The following is a 27,314-nucleotide window of genomic DNA, read 5'->3' as shown; positions in this document are numbered from 1 at the left end:
AGAACAAGAATCTGAGGCTACAGTGGACACAAACTCACCGAAAATTGGACAGCTGAAGACTAGAAAAAGATCTGTCGTAGGTTTGTCCAGTTTGAACAACCTCAGTGTGGTCTTCTGCTAAAATATTGCCTCCATATTTCCACCAGTAGTCACATGCTAGCATGTGCTCGTATTTTTTCACGTGGATCGATTCTACATAGAAACATGCATTGCATCTGTTCCCTGCATGACTTTTTGTGATTTTTTTAATACATCTTGTTCTAGGTGTGTTCCCAGTAGCATGTGACAAAGCCACTGGCACAGAGCTGTGATTTCAATTCCAGTAACAAGCAACAAAGCGACAGCAGGACAATGTGCAGCAAAATGTGCAAATTAGATATGATGTAGTAAAAAGCTCCAAATTCTAGCGCTTGACTGATTCCTTAGACCAATTCTATCGTGTACCTGTCTATCATTTCTTCAGTTTCCCACTCCAGTTAGTTCACATTTAATGTTTGAGGTCCAAAAATGGAAACGCATATGATTAAATGTGTACAGATATATTACGAAGAAAAATAACGCTTATCGATGGGTGAGTGGACAAATGAGCTTGGAAGCACATAAATTTTACCACGGAATATTGCATTATATATTATTTATTATGTAGATCTGGCATTTCGTATCTGTATTGGAAAAAAAGAAACTGGGCAGTGCATGACCTCAAACATCGACACTAGACACCCACAAGAGACGAGCTACAAGCAGCTCAAGCGACTTTTTGATGTGATTGAATTCTCAGAGATGCCTTTAGTCTGATAGTGTGAGTTAGTGTGCATGCACTTCATCTCCTGCTTGTTGCTATGATCTACACTAATATCAGTCATCAGTGGTGTATGAATCTGAGTTTTGTCACATTTGGCTGCATTCACACACCGCTCGGGGGTATTTACTTTTGCAAAGAGGGTTGTTAGGAAGGATTGTTTCAGATTTGGGCCTGGAGACTCATTGACTCATGTGGTTCATTCATTTCCTTCTTTACTATTATTCTCGTCCTACTTTGCTTTTCTGCTCATGGCCTATTTTCTTATCAGCTTTCTTCTTCTCTCAGTCCCACTTCACTCACTATCTCTTCTCTTTTCCCGTTCTGCTTTGCTTCACTTTCTCTTTGTATCACTGTTTCCGTGATTAATGGTACATCTCTATGCTAATACTTTCTTTTCTCTCTCTCTCTCTCTCTCTCTCTCTCTCTCTCTCTCTCTCTCTCTCTCTCTCCTTCACTTTTCTTATCCACAATAAAAATCTTCTTCAAGCTTTTGGTCGAATCTTCAGATCTTATGCACTTAGATGTTTTTATCAGCCATATATTTCATTGACTTTCCTGCCCACCAGATTCACAGTGCAATTTTTTTCAACAAAGCTATGATGTTTTATAAGCTTAGCGGTTCATCTTGAAGTCATCATTGACTTAGGGGATCCTTTAAAATGATTTCTTTTGGTCACTTGGCCATTTAATGTAATGTTCTGTACACTGAGGTACTGCATTAAGAATCTCCTCTGTTATAGAACCAGGTACTTACAATACATTGCACATTTGCTTGTTACCCATGCATCAAGTCTCCTTCCATTTATTATTCGTTACTGCTTTCTTATCAAAGCATGCAAAGAACGTGTTCGGATTCTGGGTTCACGTGAGGAAAATGGCGTTTATACAGCTGTGTGCAATGGATGTTAATAAATCACACCTTTATAAAGTCTCACTTGATTTACATTCACATTTACAAAAGCAGACTCTTTCGTCCAAAGCGACTTCCAAATAAGGAAGTACAAGAGAAGCGGTAGATCAGACCGTCGACAATACAAGTAGTGCTGACATACGGGATTTTAAATTAAGTGCTAGATATGTAAGAGCTAGTGTAAGTGCTGATTTATATTCATTTATTTATATTGGTTAGATTCTGTTGTCCACATTGAGGTTGAAATTTCATTCCACTGCAGGACAATCAGTTTCAAAGTTCTGGAAAGGGACCTTGTGCTTTGCTGAGTAGGCAAGAAAAAAGGAAGACTTTATTTGTCACATATACATTACAGCATGGTGAAATAATACTTTTCTTTACATATTCCAGCTTAGGAACCTGGGGTCAGGGAGCCTTGCTCAGGGGCCCAATGGTGGTAGCTTAATGATGCTGAGGCTTGAAGCCCCAACCTTCTAATCAACAACCCAGAGCCTTAATTGTAGAGCCACCACTTCCCCCAAGTCGTTAATGGATCTTAAAGAAATGGTTAGGTTACAACCATTAATTGTTGTCATTTCCGCTGTTGTATTTGGAAATGTATTAGTGTATAAATGCATTTGTGACTTGTCAGTTTTCTCTCCAAAATGTGCAGCGAGTTGCTGAGGTTAGCATAGTACATGCCGGCCTGATGGATAACGGACCACTTTTAGACCACTAGCGGCTTCTGTATATGTGTGGTCAGAAATAGCACAAAACACACTGAGGATAAATGAGACTGAAGAGTCTTCATTCTTTTACTGCGCTGGAAATATTCCAACTGAAGTTCACAGTGTCACATCGCCAGGGCTGTGCTCCATATCACCCAAACAGCAGTACTTTACAACCCCTTTACTCACCATTCACCCGGACTCGCTTTTTTGCACACGCTATAAGATCACCCCATTTATAGTTCGGCTTAAAACAGACCTTTGAATCTTGCGTAAACACTCAGTTGTGTTTTGTGATGGCTGTGGGACAGACTCCAGCAGCAGAAAGAGATCTTACCACCTGTTGAATGTGCACATGATTAATTGTACGCTCTTTCAGTTCATCCAGAGAACTCGCGCTGAAGCCGGCCAAGTCGTGCCATTAATTAGATTGTTTTGTCTTCAATCCCAGGTTCTGACAAGTAATGAGGAACAAGCAAGCACAAATCTTATGAGAATGAAGGTTACGGGATTGTCAGAATCTCCAAACAGAGATTAGTAGTGTTTTGTCCCATGTGTTAACCCTGTAACTCTGTCCACCAACGACTGTAAGAGTGTGGGGACTTTTGGCTGGTCCCCATAAACCTGTTGATTGAAGCTTTCATTTAAAAACAGAAGAAACCATAGATTTTCCTTTAAGACACTGATGTTAAAGTTATGTTTATATTAGTAGACATTACAAGAATTAGCTGCATTAGTAATTATTGTAAGGTAATGGAAGGTCCTCACAAGTGTGTGTGTGTGTGTGTGTGTGTGTGACATATGTGTTTTGAAGGTTTAGAGATGCAGGGCCTGATGTCATGGCTTATGTACACAACTATACTTCCCTTTATGATGTATTTAAATTTGTAAATGAATATGTGCATTTCTTCTGACAAAGGTAATTGGACAAAAAGTTTGCGTCTTTGAGAGGTGTTTTGGGAGACTAAACTTTACCTTACGCAGAGTTTTTTTCATTTTAAACCACGTAAAATTTAGTCTAAAATTGGTTAAATTGGTTTCACAATTCGAAAACGTAAGAATACAGCATGAACCCGTTTTTTGCGGCAGTACAGTTCACATTATGGATTCTTGACCTTACTTAGGTTTAAGCAAGAGACAGGTCACTTGTATTTTGTCTGGTGTGTTCTTGTATTGACTCCTGCTGCTGCTGTTGTTGATCGTAGGCATTCTTATAGCAGACTAGCAGCTCAAACTGACTGTATGAACATATAATAAGTTGTAGATGAAACCCTTTGTTCTACCTTTTTTTATTTGTCAAACCATTAAATATCTTCAGGTAGTCTGGAACCGAAAAAATGCACCCTAGAATTGGTCTGAGGAATCATTCAAGCTTAATGTATGGATTTGTTGCTTTATAGCATCATACCTCGCTTGCATAGAATGGAGAAAGTTTAAAAGTTTGCTTGTCTTGCTATCGAGTAAACTCAATTAAATGTGGTTCATATAGTGCTTTCAGCAAAGCAGCTCCATAGAAATCTGGATGAAGATCTATAGAGCAAGCCAGAGGCAATGCTTTCCAACATTATTTCTATATTAGTTTCTTACTTTAGAAATGAGATGTGAAAGATGATCACCAATCCTTTGCTTGGGCTGATTAAACCTTTAATGTTTATTCAGAGTAACTTTGTCATATTTATACAACTGAACAACTGTGGGTTAAGCACTTTGCTCAAGGGCTTAGCAGTGGCACCTTGGTGGTCCTGGGATTTGAACGCATAACCTTTAGTACAGGAGTGCCTTAACCTCTGAGTTACCATTTCCCACTTTCATAATAGTTTGGTGGCATAGCTTACATACGGCAAGATCTTGAAATTCTGTGGTCTGTGCGGAGTTTCTGTTCATGTTCTCCCTATGTTCACATGGGTTTCATCTGTGTTCTTCTCCCCACCTTCCAAAGACATGCTGATAGGGGGAATGAGTGTGTGTGTGTGTGTGTGTGTGGGGATAGTGCCCTTTCTTGACATCCCATCTCGGGGTTGTAGTTTCATCTCACACCAGAGTATTTGCAACCATGACCAGGACCAAATGCTTACTTAAAGTGACTGAATGAATGGAAACAAATAAATTGAAAATAATATGGAGCACCAGTGCGAATGGACAACGCAAGATAAGATAATATAAAATAAGATACGATAATCCTTCATTTGTCCCACAATGGGGAAGTTTGCATTGTTAAAGCAAAAAAAAAAAAAAGATATAGAAATATAAAATTATGAACAAACGATGCTTACAGGATTTCATATGTCTCTACGTTATTGCAGTATTCCCATACGAGATGAGATTTATTACCACCACACGATGGCACTGTGGTCAATGATTTGGCACTGGATCATCTCATATTTTTTGTCTGTGCAGATTCGAGGCTTCCTCTCCAGATTTGACAATGTTCTTCCTGCCAGCTTGGCCTTTGATAAATGCACCGCTTGCTCACCAGTGGTAAGTTATTTCACATAATATATTTTATTACATAATTATAATATTTTGTTATAAAAAAAATTCAACTAGTACTGATGTTCAAACTTCACACCAATACTCGGCTTTTAGGGGGATTTATTAATTTGTCATACACAATCTAGAATAGAGTTTCATGAAGATGTTCTTCTTCAAAAAGATCATTATTTTTAAGGATAATTTCGTTTGGCTGTCAGTCAACACCACTAGGTTCAGTGATTTTTTTAATTTATTTTTAAAATAGAGATTTCTGAGACATATTTTATGTTTACATTTTTCTATATGACTTTAGAGAGGTTCCTGTAGTCATTTTCAGTCATAGCATCGTAATTTACCAGCATATCTGTGGGGAATATTGATATCCCTTACACTTTTGTCTCATTTTTACGGTCATTGCTCTTTAAATCAGTGTTTGTCTCTTGCTTTAACTTTAATTTGAATAGCGAGTCTGATCACAAGCCCAAAATAACATAAGTGCCACCTAAATCTGAAAGCTGAAACATGAAATTAACGTTTAGAGTCTAAAGACTAATTAATATGAACAGTTACATAATTAATTAGTTACTTAATTCCAGTCCCCTCCAAAAGTATTGGAACACCAAGGCCAATTCTATCGTTATTTTTTGCTATATTGCGATGGAGGTCAAAAGATGAATATGAGACAGTAGATAAGAGTTTCAGCTTTTAATTCCACATATTTACTACTTAGAACACGTCACCTTTAGTGGCCGATATCACTAGAAATATCCCTTGCTTGCAATAACTGCATCAAACTAGTGAGCCAGCGACATCACCAAACTGTGATTCCACATTTGTGACGCTTTTCCAGGATTTTACTGCAGCTTCCTTCAGTTGTTATTTGTTTTGGGGTGGGGGTTTCCCTTCAGTCTCAATTGGGTTATGGTCTAGTGGTCATCCCCCAATGAAGTATTTTGTTGTAATGACTGTGTTTTGGGTCATTGTCTTGTTGCATGATGAAGTTCCTCCCAATTACATTAGATGCATTTCTCTGTAAATTGGCAGCAGACTTCCAAATTCAGTCTGCTGCTAGCATCGTGAGTTACATCATTGTTAAAGATTAGCGAGTCTGTTCCAAAAATGCCCATGCAAGATGAAACCATGATGTTTGAGATCATGAGCAGATCCTTTCTTTATTCACACTTTGCGCTTTCCATCAATTCGATAGAGTTTAATCTTGGTTCATGAACATTTGTGGTTTATCTTTGCATTTCTTTGGGAATTGCAAATTTACCTTCTGACTCTTACTGCTAATGAGTGGTTTGCATCTTGTGGCATGGCCTTTATATTTATGCTCTTGGACTTCTTCTTCGAACGGTTGATTGTCATATCTTCATGCCTGACCGGTGGAGGTTGTTGATGATGTCATTGACTGTTGTTTTGGGTTTCTCTTCACAGCTCTCACAATGTTTCTGTCATCAACTGTTTCTGTATTCCTTGCCTGTCCTGTTCAGTATCTGGTTGTTAGTACACAAGTGGATGAACTGAGGGTTCAAACGAAGAATAGACATTCAGAGCTGTTAATTGTTCAAATAATTAATCTAACAGGAACAGGAAACACCTGTCAGTCACATGTTCCGATATTTTTTGAAACACCGGATCGGTTCTGATCAAAGCCGCCCATGTTCCAATCGCGTCTATATGTTAATATCGTAAAATAAAAGCTGAAATTCTGATCTCTTGCCTCATATTCATCTTTTCATCTTAAGCTCCAGTGTCTTCAATGTATAGCAAAACCAAAGGATTAGTCTTGTCCTTCCCATACTTCCAGAGAAGTCTATATTTTTTAATGAAGTAATTTTATGAGTTAATGATTTTTTCATAGTTCTGCATTTGTTTCATACATTTCATTTCATCCCACGTGGAAATAAAGGTCACGTGTGTGAATTCAGAGGCCATATGGTGTGTGTTAGTGTTCAGTTGTGTGTTGATGTCAGTGGCGTATGTGAGTAATTACGGCAGGATTGAAGTGTTTTTTCCCTGGAGAGACTCGCTGTTGTTGAGTCCCATAAATCAGCTCAGATGCTCAATCTCTTCTCCATGTGAGGATTTTCTGTGTTTTTCTCCCACTCTCTCTCTTTCTGTCTTTCTCTCTCTCTCTCTCTCTCTCTCTCTCTCTCTATCTCTCTCTATTTATCTGCTATTTCTATTCCTACTCTTTCTGAATCTCTCTGCATTTCTCTATATCTGTCTTTCTCTTATTAACTGTCTCACTCTTGCTGCCTTCCTTCTTATTACGTCCTCCTGTTGTGTAGTCTCTCTGCCTTTCTTTCATGCATTTTTTTTCTTCTCTCACTTTCTCTTGCTGTCAATCTTCATCTATCTCCAGCTTGATCTTTTCTTCTTCTTCTTCTTCTTCTTCTTCTTCTTCTTCTTCTTCTTCTCTCTCTCTCTCTCTCTCTCGCTCAATCTCTCTCACTCGCTCTAGTATTGGATTGTTCTAAAATAAACAATTGACATTCACAAGAAAGTATGATAGACATGCCTCATAATCTAAGCCTAATAATAAATCAATTAAACAAAAATAACATAACCAAAGCCTAATAATAAAACAGTTGAACAAAAAAACATGTTTCTGTACAACAACATGTTAATATGGTGATGGTTTTTGCGATTGGTTTTAGTACTTTAATGCAATTCTTTTGGAGACATTGGCTGCCTGAACTGTGAAACCCATATGAACATCACCAAATGCTGCATTTCCTCCGTTGAGCTGTTTTGTCAGGTCTTTACTGCAGCCTCCTTCAGTTTGTGGCTTCTTCTGCTTTCGGTTTTGTCTTCAGAAAGTGAAAAACATGCTCAGTTGGGTTGAGGTCAGAACATTCCATTTCTTTGCCTTAAGAAGCTCTCACTGCTTTCACTGTATGTTTTTTTCGTCATTTATCCGTCTGTCTCTATAGAGCATCGTTCTATTTGCAGTGTAGCAGTAATCGTCTGAATGTGAGCGGAAAGTATATCTCTGAACACTTCAGAATCCATCCTGTTGCTTCTATCAGCGGTCACATCATCAGTAAACACCAGTGACCCAGTTCCATTGGCAGTCACACATGCCCGTGTCATAACACTACACCGTGTTTGACAGATGATGTGGTCTGCTGTGGATCATCAGCTCTTCCTTTCCTTGTCCATTCGTTTCTCTTCCCATCATTCTGCACACAAGGTTTCATCTGGTCAAAGTACCTAGTTCCAGAACTTTTGTGATGTTTTTTGTCTGATCTGATATTACCATTGGTTTAGATCTTGACCTAAACCCCATTCAGGTTGACGTTTTCTCTTGATTGGAGACTTCGACCGTGATACGTCTACCCCCCTCATGTTGAAGGGGTTGTTTTTCTTCACCAAGGAAAGTGCTTCAGTTGTCTTCCACGGTCTTGGCGGCCATTTGGTAAAAGACCTTTGGACCATTTGCTGAGTTTGCACATGCCTTTTTTTGCGTTTCAAGAATGTACCAAATTGTACAAGAAAGTTTGGTATAGTTATATATCTCACTGATAGGTCTGTTTTGTTTTCTTCAGCCTAATGAAGCCTCGCCTGGCCAAACAGGCCACACCTGGCCCTGAAACTTGTTTTGTGGATTTTGTATTTGCATACAATGTGCCCTTTACTGTGTGAGAAAAGTGCACACAGATAGACAGCTTTTTCATATCGTTAGGCAGAGAGCCTACTGAAGGTTGATTGGGCAAGAATAAAAAGTAAATAAACCATTTCCACATCATTTTGGTGAAATACATCAATAGAATTGACAAAGTAGTGTATGCTACAGGCAGAAAAACAACTTTTTAGGTCCTTTTTTTTAAAATCAATCTGTCTGTCTTATTTGTGTGTCTAAATATCTTTCTGAAAGATTTATCTGTCATTATGCCTTTTTTTTTTGGGTATCTATTCCTGTCTGGAGTAACATAGTCAAAAGTGTGACAGAAAATTTTATTGACTTAAGCAGTAGAAAACACTAGAAATCTGGGCCTGGCCTCGGTTTCTGCTCTCTGGCCTCCGTCCTGCAGTTGTGTGTGAGTGCTGTTGCTCCTGCTGTTGGATGTGTGCAAGCAGAAAACCATGGAAACAAAACAATCAAGCCTTCAGTGGACAATTGCTTGTAAATTTAGTTTTCTGTTTCCTTCTCCTTTAAGCCTCACCAAAAGAGAGCCAAGAAGCCGAAAGAACCTGACAAGAAAAGACAAGACAAATCTTCATCACCTGAAAATATCGGTGTGCTCAGAGTTTGTGTGTTTGAACCTGAACCACCACAATTTTAGTCTATTTCATTGGGGCTTTTTTTCCCCATTTCAGAGGAGGCTGTCAAAAAATTCCCTTCTGTTCAGAATACACTATAAGTGCAGCTGTTTGATAATCTGAGCACTGGATGCGAGTTGTATATATTCCATATTAATCACATAAGACATAAGGAATAACCACATGCCTAATTACGGGTGTTTACTTTCCAGTTCTAATGAACACTCCGCATAAACAGCGGCTTCAAAGAGCAAGCACAGACTCTGTGAAGTGTTATCGTGCGGGAGGCCAAAGCGTCAGAGCTTTTCTCAGCAGCTACCGAGGGGAAGTTACGAGAACCGGAGGAGGGAATTAGGCCAAGCTGGGAAGCCTCTCTCTATGTAAACCAGATGTGTTGCTCCCCCAAAGCAGCCTCACATACACACGAAGGCTGCGTCACACGGTCGCCATGGCTTAATGGGCCGCATCAGTCAGGAGGTGCCAGATCGAGGGGATCCACTGCTGGAAAATATAATGAAACCTTGTAAAAGTTGTTCCTGTGACTGCGTTGCTAAGCAAGAGTTTGTTTACAAGCACCGTCATAAAGGCAATATGAGTCCTTGTGAGAGAAATATGGGCTTTGGTATCAAAAGAAAGGAAAAACAATGCTCCTGCAATGTACCTCTAATTTTATAATCCGTAAGGGTGGAACAAGCTGCCAGAATTTTAAATACCACAATACTTAATGACAATTTTCGTAATAAACACTTTGTTTGCTAACAAAGTGCAAGCAGTCCAGTGTGGCTGTGTAAAAATACTCAAAGTCTCCTGAGTGCCACAACAGTTCACTGTGTTGATGGGAGATTGTGAATTTGAATCCCAAACAATGCTATTGGAAACAGCGTTAAGCAGGACAAAGGCAGAATTGAGCAACTGGACTAAGGAGGAGACAAGAAGCTTTGATTAGTAATAGAAAATAATGGAATGGGATGAGATCAGATGAGATATTTGACAGGAAACTATGGTGCATTTTATGGCCACTATCTTGTATTTGCATGTCACTGATTGCTTCGATTCTGCACAATTGTTCAATGAGATTACCTGAGACAAAAGCATAAGCCATTCTTACATTCTCTCTTTGTCTTTCTTATCAGTGAAGGAAAAGTTAGCATTGCCAAAACAAAACACACACAGTTTCTGACTGTGTCTTTTAAAATTCTTGATGGAAACATCTTGATGTCTTTGATAAAGCAAATGGGAACTGGAATTGTGGCTAGTTTCTGTTCCTTTTCAGGTAAAGGGACAGGCCAGTCCCCTGGTGGAGGAGTTTACCTTTGAACCTTGCGATCTTATTCACAAGAGAGCGTGAGACAAATCAAGTACTACTGCAGACAATGTACCACTTTGACAATGAAGCTGTTTTGTAGATCTTTGTTTACTGCTCAATCTATATCCCGGTCCTCACCTATGGTCTAGTTCTGTGGGTAGTGCTCGAAAAACGGGTGGAAGCAGAGAAATGAGGTTCATTCACAGGCTTTACTCTCCATGATAGGGTGAGGAGCTGGACAATCCTGTAGAGCCTTGCCTCGAACTGGAGTCACTGCACTGGGTATGTTGTAGCTTAGTGGTTAAGGCATTGGCCTACTGACTGAAAGGTGTGAGTTCGAATCCCAGGGCCTTTGAGCAAGGCCCTCAAACCTCAGTTTTTTAAAATGAGATAAAATGTAAGTCGCTCTGGATAAGGGTGTCTGCCAAATACCAGAAATGTAAGTGCTAGATTTATTTGAGAGGTGCAAGTTGCAGTGGTACATAAACAGCTTGCACAGATTCCCCATTGTTAGAGTCAACATCAGGCATTTCCCAGTGGACAGAGACCATGGGACAGATGCAGGACCTGCTTAAAAGATTTTATCTCACAGTTTGCTAGGGTACATCAGGGAATCCCCTAGGAGGAGGTGGCTAGGGATAGAGATGTCTGGGCTGAAGTCCTCAAGCTGTTGCCACCGCATCCCTCACCAGAGAAACTAAAAGGAAAATTACAGGAGAGAGAAATCGAGATCTATTTTTCACTCTGATGGGGCTCCCATGGAGCACGACAGAAAGAAGTGCACATTCCTACTTGAGATCATGAGTTTTGAATCCTGACAATGCCACAGCCATCTGTGGCCAGGAGTCTAGAGAGCAAAATTGGCCATGCTCTCTGGGGTGGGAACCTCAAGATACTCTCTCTCCCCTCTTCCCTGTGGACTCGTATATGAGGAAGAGGGCAGATTACACTTTCCTCTGAGTGTTTCACCCTGCCCTATTAAATCAGCCTGAGCAACAGTTTGAAAAATGTGCTTGGCTGGCTTCAGGTATAACAGGTAGTTTCAGATGTACACTACCGCACAAAGGTTTAAAACTGTATTGTTTTCCACACACAAAATTAGTCTGAATAGAAAATATAACAAAAGAACAGGACCTGCTGAAATCTCAGAGTTAGAAATATAATGGAAATGATTCATGTTTTCTTCAAACATTGCTTTCATCAAAAAACCCACATTTTTGCAGCGAACAGCCTGGGCATTCTAGCTGTCAATTTTTCAAGATAATTTGATTTCACCCCATGTTTCCTGGAGCATCTCCCACAAGATGGATTGGCTGATGGAGTCTTCCTCCGTAGCTGAAATCAAGCGATCCCGAACTTTTGAGTGGTAGTGTAGGTGATTGCCTTTACCCTCCCTGGTTGGTAGCTTTTACTTGATAGGGGAGAGCTAAAATGGTGGGAATTGGTAGATTCCAAATATGACCTTATATGAGGTCAATGGAATTTTCTCCCAAACTTAAAAGGAACTAAATTTCAATATTTGTTCTGTTGGACAAAGCTGTTTTTGTTGCCTGGAAACCTGACTAAGCTAAAAAGAAATTGTAGCTAGCATGATGTAATGAAATAAAGAGAGTGTTCATACAGACAGATTTAGTATCTAAATTCCAACAAGGATTAAGTCCTTATGAATCAGAATAATCTCATAATCATGCAGATTTTCTTTAAATATACACATCAAATAGACTTGTACAAGAGGAGAGAAAAACACTGGTGATCTATTTAGCTTATTCATCTGCTGGACAACTACAAATAAAAAACGAATAGCTTATATATCTTAAGTTTCTTGTTCTGTGTCCCCATGCGAAAGACTCATTCAGACTGATCGAGTACATCATTCTCTAGACTTCTCTTCTAAAATGCCCTTAGTTTCCGTCAACTATCCGATTTCCACAATTTATTTCTTACTCTAAATGTAGTTTATTTACATATTTAAACACATTTAAGTGAAACTAGGATACCATCAGCAAAACCTCCAGCTTTTCAGTACCACCTCTGTCTTCAAACTTTGTGGAAAGCAGAATGATGCCAAATTGGAAAAAAAAAAAAAAGAAAAGGAAAAAGAAAATATTTTGGTTGTCCAAAATGGCTGCTCATATAATGCTAGTGTTTGATGTTCATGTTTAAATGGTACAGTAAGTTACGTATGTCCTAAACCACAGTGAAAACTGAGTGAGATATTTCGGGAAAGCCAGTATTTTAAGGTGAGCCCAGTGGAATAGCCAAGGATTAATTTCAGTGCAGATGATGGGAATGTGATCAACAGAAGTGGAAGAATTCTTAGAATTTAAGAAATGTAATTTAAGAAACCCTGAAATTGCACTGAAATTTATTAAAATGAAAAACATGGGAACCAGATATTTTGCATTATGCTAGGTTTATTTTTTCTCATTTTGTGACCTCAATGTTGCTAAGCCTAGAATGGAGCTAGCTAGCAGGTAGCTTTCAAACAAAAACAGGAGAAATGTATATCTTACTATACTATCTAGTCATTAGAATGGGTTAAACAAACTAAGGGACACTTTTGTTTGATGTCTAGAACGGCTACTTATGGAGGAATCGTAATAATGGCACCTTCACTTTATATGAACTACATTATAATGTAATTGCTCTGCACAAAACGTTATATGATGTGTATATATAATCATCGTGTGTGTGTTATATCAACCGTTGACGAATAAGCTTTGTCATAAAATATTTTCACCTCGATATCCGTAGCGCCTAAGCTTCTGGCTGAGATTTCCATTTTGTGTTAGTTATCTTAGTCCCATAACTCTGGTCCAAACTACATTTGAGCTTTGTGGGAAGATGTGTGCATGTGATTTTTTCTTTCCTTCAACCATTCCTTCAATGCTTCTTAATGGACAGCATATAATTATCCCTTATTGAATTCAAGATTGGTTTCCTAAAATAAGCAGGCTGTGCAATTCACAACATTGTGAAGCCACTTCAGTGCGTTATATGCAGCTCCATGACTTACTTCACTGGCTGCCAGACCTCCAAACGTCACATTTGCCCTAAATTGGGGACGTTGTCGTTGTTTAATTCCATGCTACTTGGTACCATAAGTGTACTCCACCCTGTCAGTCGCCCATGTCTGGCTCATTTAAAGCAGACGCCACTCTGCTGCTCAACACACACACACACACACACACAGCTGCTTATTCATCACAGCCCACAGAAACTCTATCTCTCTGCAGAGTGAGGCTGTGAAAGGAGCACTGTGATAAGGCAGAGTGTGTATCGGAGAAAGTGGCCATGTCTGGGCCTCGGTCCTACACGTCTGTCTTTAGTCATGTACCTTTGCTTTTATTTCATTTATTTTTAATCAGATTTATTTAGCTCCTGATTATAGCAGGCATCTGTTCTTCATTCCTGCACTGTTTCTGTCTTAAGCACCTGGGACGATGCATTTATTCTGTAGCTGTCTGTCTGTCTGCCTTCCTAAGCTATTTGTATCTCTCGGTGTAGCTGTCTGTCTACCTACATAAACGGTCTGTCTACTCATCTGTCTTTCTTGCTGTCTAACTATCTAGATAACTGTCCGTCTGTCAACCTAGAGTTGTTTTTTTTATTTGTCTGGCTAGCTGTCTGTCTCTGTATCTTTCTCGAAGTATTTAGATAACTGTCTGTCTTTAGATAATTGTTCTACAGTCTACCTATCACTTTGCCTGTCTGTGTATCTCTCTGACGAGCCTAGTTAATTTTTTCTCTCTCCACTCGTCTGTTTTTTCTAGTTGCCCGTCTATCTACTGAGCTGTCTCTCTGTTTACTCATCTATCTGTCTAGTCACATATCTATCTAGATGACTGTGTGTTTGTTTACCTACCTGTCTGGCTGGCTGGCTGGCTGGCTGTCTAGCTGTCTAACTAAAACTAAAAACTATCCCTCTGTCTTCCTGTCTGTCTGTCCAGCTGTTTTCTATCTAGAAACTATCCCCCTGCCTACCCGTCTCTCTGTCTAACTATATCTAGATTCTGTCTGTCTGTTTAATTTTAAACTCACTGCACTCCTGTGCCCCTGCATGCTTCTTTATACAGACTGTACTCCTCATACATAATACAGATAATACTGAAGCTTAGCATAGTTCCATGATTTTTGCCTTATATGTCCCAATTCCTGGATTATTTTATATTGCATCTGTAATTTACAAATGACATCATTTACATTATATCTAAGTTATTTCTGACTCTTGGTATCACAGACTGTGAGTTTTATATATACAGCATAGTAATGTAGCTAATAAAGCTAATAAAGTTTAATCATTTATTTTTATTACATTTTATTTTATTTTTATTCTCAGGTCCTGGACCATTATGAGCGTGAAGGATTCCAGTTTTTGTCCAAGGTGTTTAACTCATCCCATTCCTTCCTGGAGGATTTGACAGGTCTGACCCTGCTGCATCAGGAGACACAGGCTGCTGAGGTGAGTCTTCCTCCTTCTTGTTCTTCTTCTTCCTCATTTTACCCAAACCAATATTCATCACATTCACATGCATGTCATTATAAATATACATGTGACTGAAAAATTATTAAGCATGTGAGTTAGTGGCAAAATGAATAGACAGCAGAAGAAACAGATACCAATCAAGTCCACTGGAAGATACTTAACTCTGACATGAGTACAGCGGGGAAAAAAGATAATGTATTTTACCCTTTCCTTTTACTTTCTACCCCTAGTTCTGTGTTGTTTTTCATGTAGCTCTGTGTTTTATGTAGCAGCAAAAAGCCTTTTATCAGTAAAAACCTCTTAACATGACTTTTACACATGTTGAACATCTATGAGATGAAAACAGAAATATTTACAGACATATCCATACAGACTTCATTTTTCATTTTGAAAAATTGGGTGGGGAATAAAATTTTCCTGTCTCCTGGTGTGCAATAATACAACAATTTATGCCCTAGACATTTTGTCTAAATCCATTTATTACTTAGTTTTGTTTACATTTTGGATATGTTGAGTTGTAGGTCCGCATGATTTGTACTTTTCTGTGGTATGGTAACCAGGTGGAGGTCTGAAAATGTGGGAAAGTCTTTATGCGACCCTACAAGCTCATGTACTAAAATCTCACATAGTCCTATGCTATAAGCTTCCACATGGCTTAAATGATGGTTAGCTTTTCTGCTGCATTTTTACACGTGCACTCTCACATTATGTGGCTTGTTGCACACTTTCAGAAGTGGTCACTGCAGGAGTCTGTGCTTACTTTTAAAAGTTTAAACATAGCAGGTAAATCTAATAATTATTATAACAATTATTATATTAATTAGTTTATTATTATTATTATTATTAATTCTATTTTGTTTTAATAATAATTAAAATAATAATAATAATAATAGTAATATTTATAATATTGCTTTTGCAGAAAAAGTGGTATATATATATATATATATATATATATATATATATATATATATATATAAAACCAACCATAAAAAATACACAAATATTTATTTTATTTATTATTTTATATTTGCTTTAATCTTTTCTTTCTTTCTTTTTTTTTTTTAAACATTTTTGAGTTTACAACATTTGTTAGATTGCTTCACAGCTTAGCTACAGAATACTGCCTGAGTGACCCCAGACAGGAAATATGCATTCTGAAGTGATGAACCCTATGCAAGGACCACCCCAAATGTACCGTGGGCACTTCAGAACAGTTGTTTTTGAAGGGAACAGCACATGGACACAAGATTCTACGCCTTGTTTTAATGCCGAATGAAGAATGGCAGCAACAGATAGGTGTAAATTATAACCAAAACAACTGTTGTTGTTGTCCTTTTGGCTGCTCCTTGTCCGGGGTCACCACAGTGGATCATTTGGTCCACATGTTTCGCTTTGGCACAGGTTTTACGCCGGATGCCCTTTCTGACACAACCCTCCCATTTAATCAAGGCTTGGGAAAGGCACTGAGAGTTAACACCTCAGTGGCTCGGTTAGCGCCCTGCCTGGGAATCGAACCCAGGCCATGAGAGCGAAGGATCCTTATAACCAAAACAAACAAATAAATAAATAAAACAGTTGAAAGCACTGTTTCAGCTCATAAATTCTTGGTTGTGAACTAATTGTTTCTTTCTAGAAAAAGTTAGTCCAAAGAAAGCAGCTGTTTTTAAATATTAACTGGAGGTAGCGTGAGGAAATATTTCTTGCTTTTTCAATTTGTCCACTATTAAATTTCCTGTGATTGTGAATGATTGACACTTGTGACACTTGCTTTGGGTTTATAAAAGTGTGTTCCAAAGGGATATTGATCTCGACCCCCTGCATAGAAAGTCCCTTTGGAGTTCCCACTAAGAAGTCTGTCTCTTTGAGTGGAGCAGGACATAGTCATGATCACTTCAACCAGCGTCTCTCAGTGATTTTAAACAGCTCCACTTCCTCCTTTGATGTCCGATTCAAAGTCGACTTAAAAGTGCATATTGCCTTGTCCATACTCCGGACGACTTATTCCCATGTGCCGACAAATGTGGGAGTTCATTTCTCCAACGGGACCAGAGGATTTATGGCTCAGTATCGGCTGTTTCCTCGTGAATGAGACCTTTGTTAGGTCAAACCGTGAGTGTGAGAGTTCAGATTTTCTCAGGGTTGCCTTTACTTGAGCATGTAGTCCTGACAGACTGCTTTCTGATTAAACCTAGCCCATGGGAGCCACACAATACTGTACACGTCAATGTAGTTCGAATTTCAAATGAACAAAAATAATGCAGCTATTCATTATGCTGCTCCAGGTGTCTGATAATGCACTCTGGGCTAATTGCTATACGTGTCTGAATCATTCTGACGTCCGTCACTCTGAATTAAAAGACAAAAGTGCCCGAATCCATGTGCGCAGCAGACTCCTTGCAGTCTAGGACAGCGGTGGATCCGTTGTCAGGTCTAATTTTTTGTTCTAGCTGCCAGTAATCTAGGGTCAGAGACACAAGCAGAACACTCTGAGCTTCTGATGTTATAGGTTTAGACCGTGTGATTGGCTGGAACAGAGCGATGAAGCGAGCGGCATGTGTATAATTAAATTATTATCTTTGTTCATATTCAGTGTAGCCACATGATTGCTCATGCAATATTGCTTTTATACAGCAATTCTATAGACTGGAAATTAGTATAGTAAGTAAAATTTCCGACACAATGTGAAATGATTAAAATCTGCTTGTTTTTGCTCCACTAGAGGAAATAAACCCAGCAGTGGCCATACTCATTTTCCTCTCCTGATTTGTTAATGGTTCTTTAAATTTGCGTACCCTCTTCCTTTCCCCTTCATCTGACGAGATTATATTTTAAACCAAAAGTTATATTCATGAAAAATATATTGTTTACCATGTCACGCATAGGCATGAACGATGATATGATGCTTTTTGTTATAGAAGTTTATTTATAGATTGATAGTCAGTCACTTTGTAACTGTCACAGCAGTAGCCATTTCACCAACAGGGAAGAGTCTAAACGTATTATATACCGTAAAACGTTCCTGACATCATCATCATCTTTGCAGGAGAAGTGAATTGTGGTTCACAGGGCTAATATTCTCCTCCCAAAGATCATTATTTTCTTCGTTTTTGCACCACAATTACATTTTTACAAATGAAAAGTTCAACACATTTTCTCATTTTTGTTACTTCAATATTAATATTGTGGAAAGAAACATCTTAGTTCCAGTTATCACAGCTCCTACTGGACTCTCCTTTCTCTCTCTCTCTCTCTCTCTCTCTCTCTCTGTCTCTCTCTCTCTTTCTTCCTCTCTCTGTCTTACCCTTCATCTCTCTTTTTCTAACTTTCTTTCTCTCCCTCAGTCTCACTTCTCTCTGTCTCTTTCTCTCTCTCTCTCTCTCTCTCTCCCTATCCCTCCCTCTCTCTCCTTATCCCTCCCTCCCTCTCTCTCTATAGTCTCCCTCATCTCCCTCTCTCTCCTCCCTCTCACTCTCTGACTTCCTTCCTTCCCTCCCTCCCTCTTCCCTCCCTTCACCTCTTCCACTTTCACACTCTCTCTCCACCATATCTCCCTCTCTCCCTCATTATTGATTTAAGTAATAAGAAAAAGGAAATTGTTACAAAAATGAGAAGTTGTAAAAAGTGTAAAAACTTTTTTTATTCATGACCAAATATATATATGTTATAGATAAGAGATAAACTGGACAATGGTTATGTGAATTAACACAAGTAGACATATCTGTAGCGCATATATATATATATATATATATATATGCGCTACAGATATGTCTACTTGTGTTAATTCACATAACCATTGTCCAGTTTATCTCTTATCTATAACAAGCTTTGCTTACACAAGATAAATTTTTGATATCAGCGGTCAACTCACTTTACCGTAAACCAGGCTTTACTGACAACTACGTCACTACTGCTGTCCTCTAGCTGTCCTCTAGGACATAGGAATAAAGGGAAAAGGAAATTATTCTAAAGCCAAAGTTCTTTAATTGCTGACCTATGATTAGTTTAGCTATTTAGTGCGGACAGATGAAAGGTGTTCAGGTTGAGCGCTGGTCAGAGATCCGCTTATAGCGTTCAACAGGAAATGAGTGGCAGTGCTGAATAAACAGGAGTCTGATGAGCAACCTGGTGGGTGCCGCCTCATCCTACACCTCAGGAAGTGGGGAAACGCACAGAGGAAATGAGTGTCTGAACAGGAAGCTCAGCCTCGTCCACTCCGCAACACCCACTACCTCGGTTATTGTTCAGACCCCGATGCATTTCATTCATTTCGGATTTGAACAGGGAATTTCAAACAAAAGTTCATCAACATTCTGAATTCAAAATGACATCGGTTTTATGTCCTCCTACCAGTGCACTTTTGCTCCATTTTTGCTTTAAATGATTAGGTATACAATAGTGGCCTCCATAAGTATTGGTATTTTAATGATTATTTAACATAATCATTAAAAATCAGCCAATAGAATATTCATTTAAAGGGTTATGCACAATAAATAAATAATAAATTAATTTTTTTTTCTTTCTAAAAAATATTCTCAGCTGCTTTTTTATATATATTTGAAATTATATGTCCTAAAATAATTGGCACCCATTAACAATATTTGAAATAATTTCAAACTCCTTTCAAGTTCCTGTTCTTATAAAATATTTTCATTGTCATTTGTCATATTGTCAGGTTGTCATTTTGTTTGTTTTTATTTGTTTGTTTGTTTTTCTGTTGCCTTTAACCATATATCGTGATTTATAATTCTACATTTACACAAAATGGAATGTCTGTGCCTTATTTATATAACTCACCTTAATATAACTGAAATCTGATATTTTTTTTAATCACTTAAAAATTTACATGCAAGTGGATATTAGTAATCTGTTAGTAAATTATTATTAATAATATTAGTAAACTGTGTCTTTCTACTACATGTGTCATTAACAGAGATTTTTTGTAAAATAAATTCTTATATTTATTTAAACACAGTAATGTTTCTTGAGGTCGCTCGTGATCCTGTGAAAGCCATTTCTTCTATACGCAGTTCACTATGTAGCTCTAACTAACTACTTACACATAATATCACATTCAGGGCACATGCTTTTATAAAAATGTGAAAATAACATATGGCATAAATTATATGCATTTGCTCAGAGCTCGTTTTCATTTTTAACAACACATCAGTCATTTAGCCGGAGAGATAGTAATTTAAGTGTCTAAAAGTAGAACATGGGAAAAGCTATAGTGGACTTCAGGAAGAAATGTAGAGGCAGAGTTTCTAAAGACCCAGCTCTTCAGCTAGAATCCGCTCAGATATTTTGTTACTGCTTAACAGATTGTAAAATTTCGATCCTTTTTGTGTTATTATTGAACTAAACTGCATAATATTTTATACATAATTATCGGAATCACAACTGACATACTAGACACTCTTACACTGTGAACTCTGTCTAGTGTATGAATTTTGGACGGGTGGTATTGTCTGAAATGGAACACTAACCCGTTCATTTTTTTTTGGTCGATGGCAAAAACATCAGACGTATGTATTGTGACGCCGCTAGCTTTAGCAGAATACAGTGACTTTTAAAAATGTTGAAAAATAAAACACACAGCCTGGGCTAATATAAAAGGCATGTGTAAGATACAGTATTTTGTCCACTTGAGTGTTGTCAGCCATCTTGAAAATGTATTTTCACCCAGCGTCAGTGCTTGGTAGCTCCACTACGTAAGGAAACTTGAAGAGGAGTTCTCCTTGTTGGACTTTTCGACGTGAAAATACCACTAATCACGCCATTTTATATTCAAAATGATATCGGATAGTAGTTAAGTATGCTGTAAGAAAGAGATCTTTGTTCTGAACAAAAAATGCAGCAAAGCTTTAGTCAAATTAAGACGGATATGCTGTAGCATCAAGGCCATTAATTAGCCTTTCTACTAAATAGTAGGACGCTAGCTATTGATCTCCTCAGCTGAAGACGAGAACGTCTTCTAGATTAGCTTCAGTCGTCTTTGTTTACTACTAATATTAATTTGTTAAAAGAAACAGTGCTGTGTTTGTTATAGAGTTCTGGCTCTGATCTCCGCTCCACACAGCCGCACATTTCAGCACCGACTCGCTCTCAGGCTGAACAAGCAGACCACACAGATCCCGAAATGACAAAACCATGTGTGGGCTGAAGTGCACTTCCTAGTGAGTAGGCTGAAAGATGGTTTCCTTTGACTTATGGAATCAAAGCAACAGGGTTGTTTACGCTACATTCCTCTTACAGCTAAAGCCGGGCTGTAAATACTTCCAAGTAAAAAGCAGCTCTATTTCCGCCTATGACGTGAAAACCCTGTCAAAATATTGTTGTAATTCCAGTAAAGTGCTGCACGGATCTCGGGACACATTTAAGTAGTAAGTATAGGAAGGTCAACATGTGGGGGTGTAATGATTTACGCAAGCCAGTATTTGACTTCTATTTTGTAGTTGTATACATTTATCTTGGCACAAGTTATTAACTATAGAGTGATGGGAAAGATTAGATGACTTATTTTCCACATTTGATGGGGAGAGTTTATCCGGAAATGAGCACCATGTGCCTCTTAATTCAAATATATTCAGATTTGTTTTTATTCTAAAGTCTACTTCCTTCATTTAGTGCAGCGGACATGAGGTAGAAATATGAGTCTGTACTTGAACAAATATACAAATCGAATTTGACTATGTCTCAATCAGCTCTCTAGTTCAGTAGTCAAGGCGCTGATCTGATAGTCGGTCAGTTTAAGGATACTCTCAATCGCAAGATCTTTCCAGTGCACTGGAAATTTTGCTCCCTAAAAATCCCACAATACACCGCAAAAACCAGGGAGCGTCAATGCTCACTCTGTTCTGCATAGACGTTCTGTATAAGAGTCTAATGACTTTTAAATGATTAATAAATCCACGAGCCAATCCTACTTGAAGTACCGTGAAAGAAATGTACTTTAAACAACATAAAAAAATAATGTTAAAGATATTGGTCCTGCTTCTTGATGACTGCCAGTGATGGTATGTAGTCATGTCTTCAGAAATTGACTCATCATGTGTCCCAGTGTATCGTGAGCCAGGTTTCTGACCAACTCGTGTACACGATATATCGATTCATGAGCTAGGGATCTTGGGGATCGTTATCAGTAATGTACAATTCCATCCACAGACTTTAAGCTAGCTGAGTCTCAGGCAGAGAGGCACCAAAGCATGTTCTGCAAGAAACATTGTTCAAGATGGCCACTATTTAGGTTTTTAGTTCTGATATGTTCATTTATTTTTTATTTTAAATAGACAACAATGTGAACAACAGTGTCACCAAATAAGCAAGGCTGTTTGTGATAAGGAGCAACAGGTGACTGTGTGGTGATTTAGATATGTTAAGTTCAATTCAATTCAATTCAATTTATTTTGTATAGCGCCTTTTACAATGAACATTGTCTCAAAGCAGCTTTACAAAAGAAGAAAACAGAGAAAGGGGAGGGGAAAATGAAAAATAATAATAAAAAATAACTAATTAACTAGAAATAAGAATAAATTATTAAATTCTATGATTAGACTATTTTATCCCTAATGAGCAAGCCTGTGGAAACGGTGGCAAGGAAAAACTCCCTGGGATGGAAAGGAAGAAACCTTGAGAGGAACCAGGCTCAGAAGGGAACCCATCCTCATTTGGGTGACACTAAACAGAAAATAATGTAACTGTAGCTGATTAATGTCCTTTCTACAACAGCAATCAATGACCCATGAGGAACTATTAGGTCATTGTAGTTTCTAAGGTCATTATAAACACTAGTTCTTTGCTGTCACGGGCTGACAGATGTAATGGCATATCTGTGATGATGTGAAAGTCCCCAAGTGGCTCTGTCCATGGCTGTCTCCTGGTCCACACAGATCCATCCACAGCATCAGTGGGCACCATCAAGTGGCGAGACTCCGACCAGGGGTAGGGCAGCGGTCGCGCTGGAAACTGGCAAACACTGGGAGCTCAGGAGTGGGGTGTATAGCTCGACAGAGAAGGTAGAGAGAGAAAGAGAAAGATATTAAGTTTCTGATCATGTGATGCTTAAAGACAATTATGTGTAAAGAGAATTATGTGTAAAGTGCAGGCAGGGACTCCTGCAAGACTAGCTATGACAGCATAACTAAAAGGGAAAGCCAGAAGGTCACAGACATGAAGGCTTCCCGGGACATAAAGCATCCAACCACTTCACAGTCAGCAAACCTGAGCGACTTGCGAGGGTGGTAAGATGACAGCATCCAACACATCCCAGTACACCAAACACTCTATGACCATGAACCTTCCAGATCTGCTCCTTTACCTAAGAAAACTATACATTAAAAGCTTGACTAAACAATGTGTCTTCAGCCCAGACTTAAACATTGAGACTGTTTCTGAATCCCGAACACTAATTGGAAGGCTGTTCCTGTTAAACTGGCACAGTGCTGATGTTAGTAGGTTGTGATGCTTTTCTGCTCACCACAGTTGTAAAGAGTGGTTATTGGAGTCACAACATACCTTTCTGTTAGCTCATACCAGTCTTGACCGTTCTCCTCTGACCTGTCTTGTAAACAAGGCCATTGCGATGCCCATGGAACTGCTATTCACTGGGAGTTTTTTGGATTTCACATCATTCTGTGTAAACTTTAAAGACTGTTGTGTGTGAAAATCTCAGATCAGCAGTATCTGAAATCATATTATGTCCTCATTCTGAGGTTTGAAGAATTGACTTAGATCTTCATCATTTTATGCTGCTTCCACATGATTGTGACATGATGTGTTCCAAATACATTGCCTGGACAATTAAACTCATTTCTTTATCTTAAGCAAGCGCTTGAACCTGCTTAGGGTTGTGGTAGATCCAAAGCCTATCCACCACACTGAACACTGAGGATGAGATGGAAGTACACCCTGGATGGGTTGCCAGATCATCTTCCAGTGCCAAACTGAAGTATCAAACTTTAGACACTAAACGTGGCCGGCAGATGGATTAGATTTGGGTTAAGGGGAAGATTGCATAATGAAATTTTTGGTTGAAGTACTCTTTCAAAATGGTGAAACCAAAAAAAAATATTCAGTAACTGGAAATCAGGAAGTTCGTGACCAAATTCGAGTTGCTGTGAAGACTCACCAGTTCATAATACCGTTATAAACGCTTTCAGTAAAATATGAAAAATCTTTTGTCATCTTTCCTTTCTTCCTGTCAGCGTGGGCTGTCAGCCTTCACCAAGTTTGGTAAATGATGCTGTTATCTGTCGTAAAGGCTGTTAGTGTATGAACCACAAGAGTTCTCCTAACACTGTTGACAAAAGGGCTCTGTTTACTCGCTCTCATTCACATTCACTTCCCCTCATCCTAACTCTCCTCCACACTCGCAATAAGGATTGCATTGTGTCCCTACGGCAAAATGATACAGTTCTCCTGTTGACGTTATTCTGTTCCACACAAAACCATAAAGTGCTCATAATCCATCCAAAACACTGACTTATTCAGAGAATCAGAGTATTTTTGGCACGTTTCAATGTATCGCGTGTTGACAGGACTAGGTCATGAGAAGCATGGTGTAATGCACAGCGTGATGCCTAAATCTCATCATTTGTGGTTTGGTTGACTTCTCAGTTCTCATTGCAATGTCATTGCTTTTAAGCCAGTATATTAAAATAATAGAAGTTATGAAATTGCAATTTTCAATTTACAGCCCCTTCATTTTACTGTAAATCTGTACTGGTGCAGGACTGTAGATATATTTTCCATGCAACATTTTACCCAGTGTCATGAGTTTATAAGTCTTTGGCAGTGTTATTTCTGTTATAAACTGTTGAAGAAAGGACATTATTTACATTTACATTATTTACTGTCCAATGTCACCCAGATGAAGATGGGTTCCCTTCTGAGTCTGGTTCCTCTCAAGGTTTCTTCCTCATATCATGATCTCAGGGAGTTTTTCCTCGCCACAGTCACCTCAGGTTTGCTCATTAGGTATAAATGTTCGGGGATAAATATTAACTTATCATTTTTATTAATGTTTCTATACTTCTGTAAAGCTGCTTTGAGAAAACGTCGATCGTTAAAAGCGCTATACAAATAAATTGAGTTAAATTTTTTTCTCTTATTCGTTGAATAAAAAAAATTAAAGACAAAATTTTATTTTTGGGCCAGATGTGCTCTTTAAATCTAACCACAATCTAGAATAATTCATAAATCATGGCCTTTAATATTGACTCTCTGGTATACGTTAACTTCCAGACGATCTTCAAGGAAAGTCCTTGAAGAACTTATGTATGGATTACAATGATTAAGTTTGGTTATGTCTGATCCTAAAATATGGAATGATTTAGAACAGGAAATTCAAATTCGACATTAATGACAGAAAGAGGAAAAATAATACTACTGCTGTTATGCAAATGTTAAATGACTCCATTTTTGAAGACTGAGTAGACATGTAACAACCTAGGAAAGTATCATCATTTCCTCTTTTCTGAAAATACCTGAGTGACATTGCATTTATTGCTCAATGCAGGTATTGTGGACAGCCAGTATTTCATCTGCCCTCGAAATCATTGATCGGTTAGATGACACTAATAGAGATAATGTGTCTAGATTGAGATAATGGTCAGCCATCAACATTTGGAGAACATATTAGATGTAGATGTGATCAGATCAGAAGCACTTACACTGGCTTGTTAGAGTACACTTCTTAGGTCCAAAAAACAAAATGTGCTGAAGTTAAGAATAGGTTAGTAGCTATATAAAGCTCATAATGGAATATTCTTTTGTCCATGGTTATATTAAAAAGTTAATATAGTGTCAGAAATCACAGAAACAACTGTTTGAAATATGAAATAACAAAACATCTTACAGATTTGTGAATTGGAGGATATAAGCTACCCATAGTTCTTCGCATCATTAGTCTTCTAGCACAAGTGCAAGATTTAGGGAAAGACTTTTAACTGATTGATTACATTTGGGGTAAATTTGTACTCATTATATGTCATGATTTTGACACTGAGATCTTAGTAAGTTCCATGTGATTGAATTGAGTAACATTAACACAATGAGTTTTTGTAGATTCAGCATGATTAAAGTGTTTATTTTTAAAGCCCTGGATAAAATTAGACACTGAGTTTGTACCTGAGCTGCGAATCAAACCGACAGCACTGGTGTTTTTGCAGCAGACACGTTTTACCATGTGTTTGTAATTTAATACTATAGTTATACAGTAGTTCCCAACATCCTCGTGAAATTTTACAGTGTAACTGGTTTACATTAACACTACATGAATTGATCACTCGCGCTACATCATTCAATCTAGCCATCATTCATCTTGCCCTGATGATACAGACAGTATTAATAAGCAGGCAGGAAAATCAGTGCATTATATACCAGGTGCCAATACATGAGCTGTGATAATCTACAGGCATTTTTCATGCTATGTTTTTCTTCCTCTAGCTTTGAATCTCTTTAATATTTTTTGTTTGGCCTCCTAGCATTTTGTAGAGTAAGACTTTGTGGCTATCGAGTCACTTTAAATAAGTAGTTTAGTACACCACGTTCTGCCCAAATGTTAAACACAGCTCTGTGCCCCTGGCCATAATTAACCACTGTGAATCAGACCGCAGAGATAACAATCGGATCTGGACTCGAGTTTAATGTGTGTGACGGAGATGTGAACCAGTTCACAAGAGGGAGAGGATGGGTGTGTGTGTGTGAGAGTAAAAAAACGTTGGCTGTAGAGAACTGTGCTGGTGCACGTCCAGTGTTTTATCAGTTCTTGAGGCCCCAGCTGGGGTAGTGCTGACTGCAGGGCTGTTGGGCTGTGCTCTGATCCTCTCTGGAGCCCTTCAGGCAGAGCGCTCTTATCTTCCCCCGATTGTTCACCCAACACATGGGATAGAGAGATAGGACCTTCCCCATGTTCAGATTTTCCATCCACTCGAGGTGTTGCATGATTTAACCTTTTCTTATTTTTTAACCTTTGGAATTTTTACACATGACTAATCTACTTGACAGTTTACATTTGTCTCCCTATTCAAAATATGTGGGTATAATGCACTTTGTTTAAATTATGAGTAGGTTACATGTTTTCTCCTTCCTCACCAAAAGTCGATCAGTCATGACACACTCTGTGTCTGAATTCTGTACCTGACTCCACAGGGCTACTGAGTTCAGCACAAACTGCATGCTTAAATCATCACACACTTTCCTCAAAGTGCTTCGTCGAGTTGTTCAGCATTTCAAACACCTGTGATTATGTCGTTTTTGTGACACTGCAGCCTATAAAAATGGACAAAAAGACATCAGAGAGCTAACACAATCATCTTGACAAATCACTTTCTACTTTAGTGCCATTACACTCACATGTCAGACTC

The 27,314-nt window shown here is 38.4% G+C and overlaps 1 protein-coding gene across 2 annotated transcripts in view; it reads left to right on the top strand.

Annotated features, from left to right (window-relative positions):
• Positions 1-27,314, top strand: part of atg7 (ATG7 autophagy related 7 homolog (S. cerevisiae)) — a 103,139-nt gene that overhangs the window by 55,107 nt on the left and 20,718 nt on the right. For both annotated transcript variants that reach the window (XM_058374055.1, XM_058374054.1), the window contains exons 18-19: positions 4,817-4,897; positions 14,806-14,928. In XM_058374055.1, coding sequence (XP_058230038.1) covers positions 4,817-4,897; positions 14,806-14,928 — 204 coding nt within the window. The remainder of the gene's footprint in view (positions 1-4,816; positions 4,898-14,805; positions 14,929-27,314) is intronic.

This window comes from Hemibagrus wyckioides, linkage group LG21, assembly GCF_019097595.1.
Source record: "Hemibagrus wyckioides isolate EC202008001 linkage group LG21, SWU_Hwy_1.0, whole genome shotgun sequence".
NCBI lineage: Eukaryota > Metazoa > Chordata > Actinopteri > Siluriformes > Bagridae > Hemibagrus > Hemibagrus wyckioides.
This window is presented reverse-complemented; position numbering and strand designations above follow the sequence as displayed.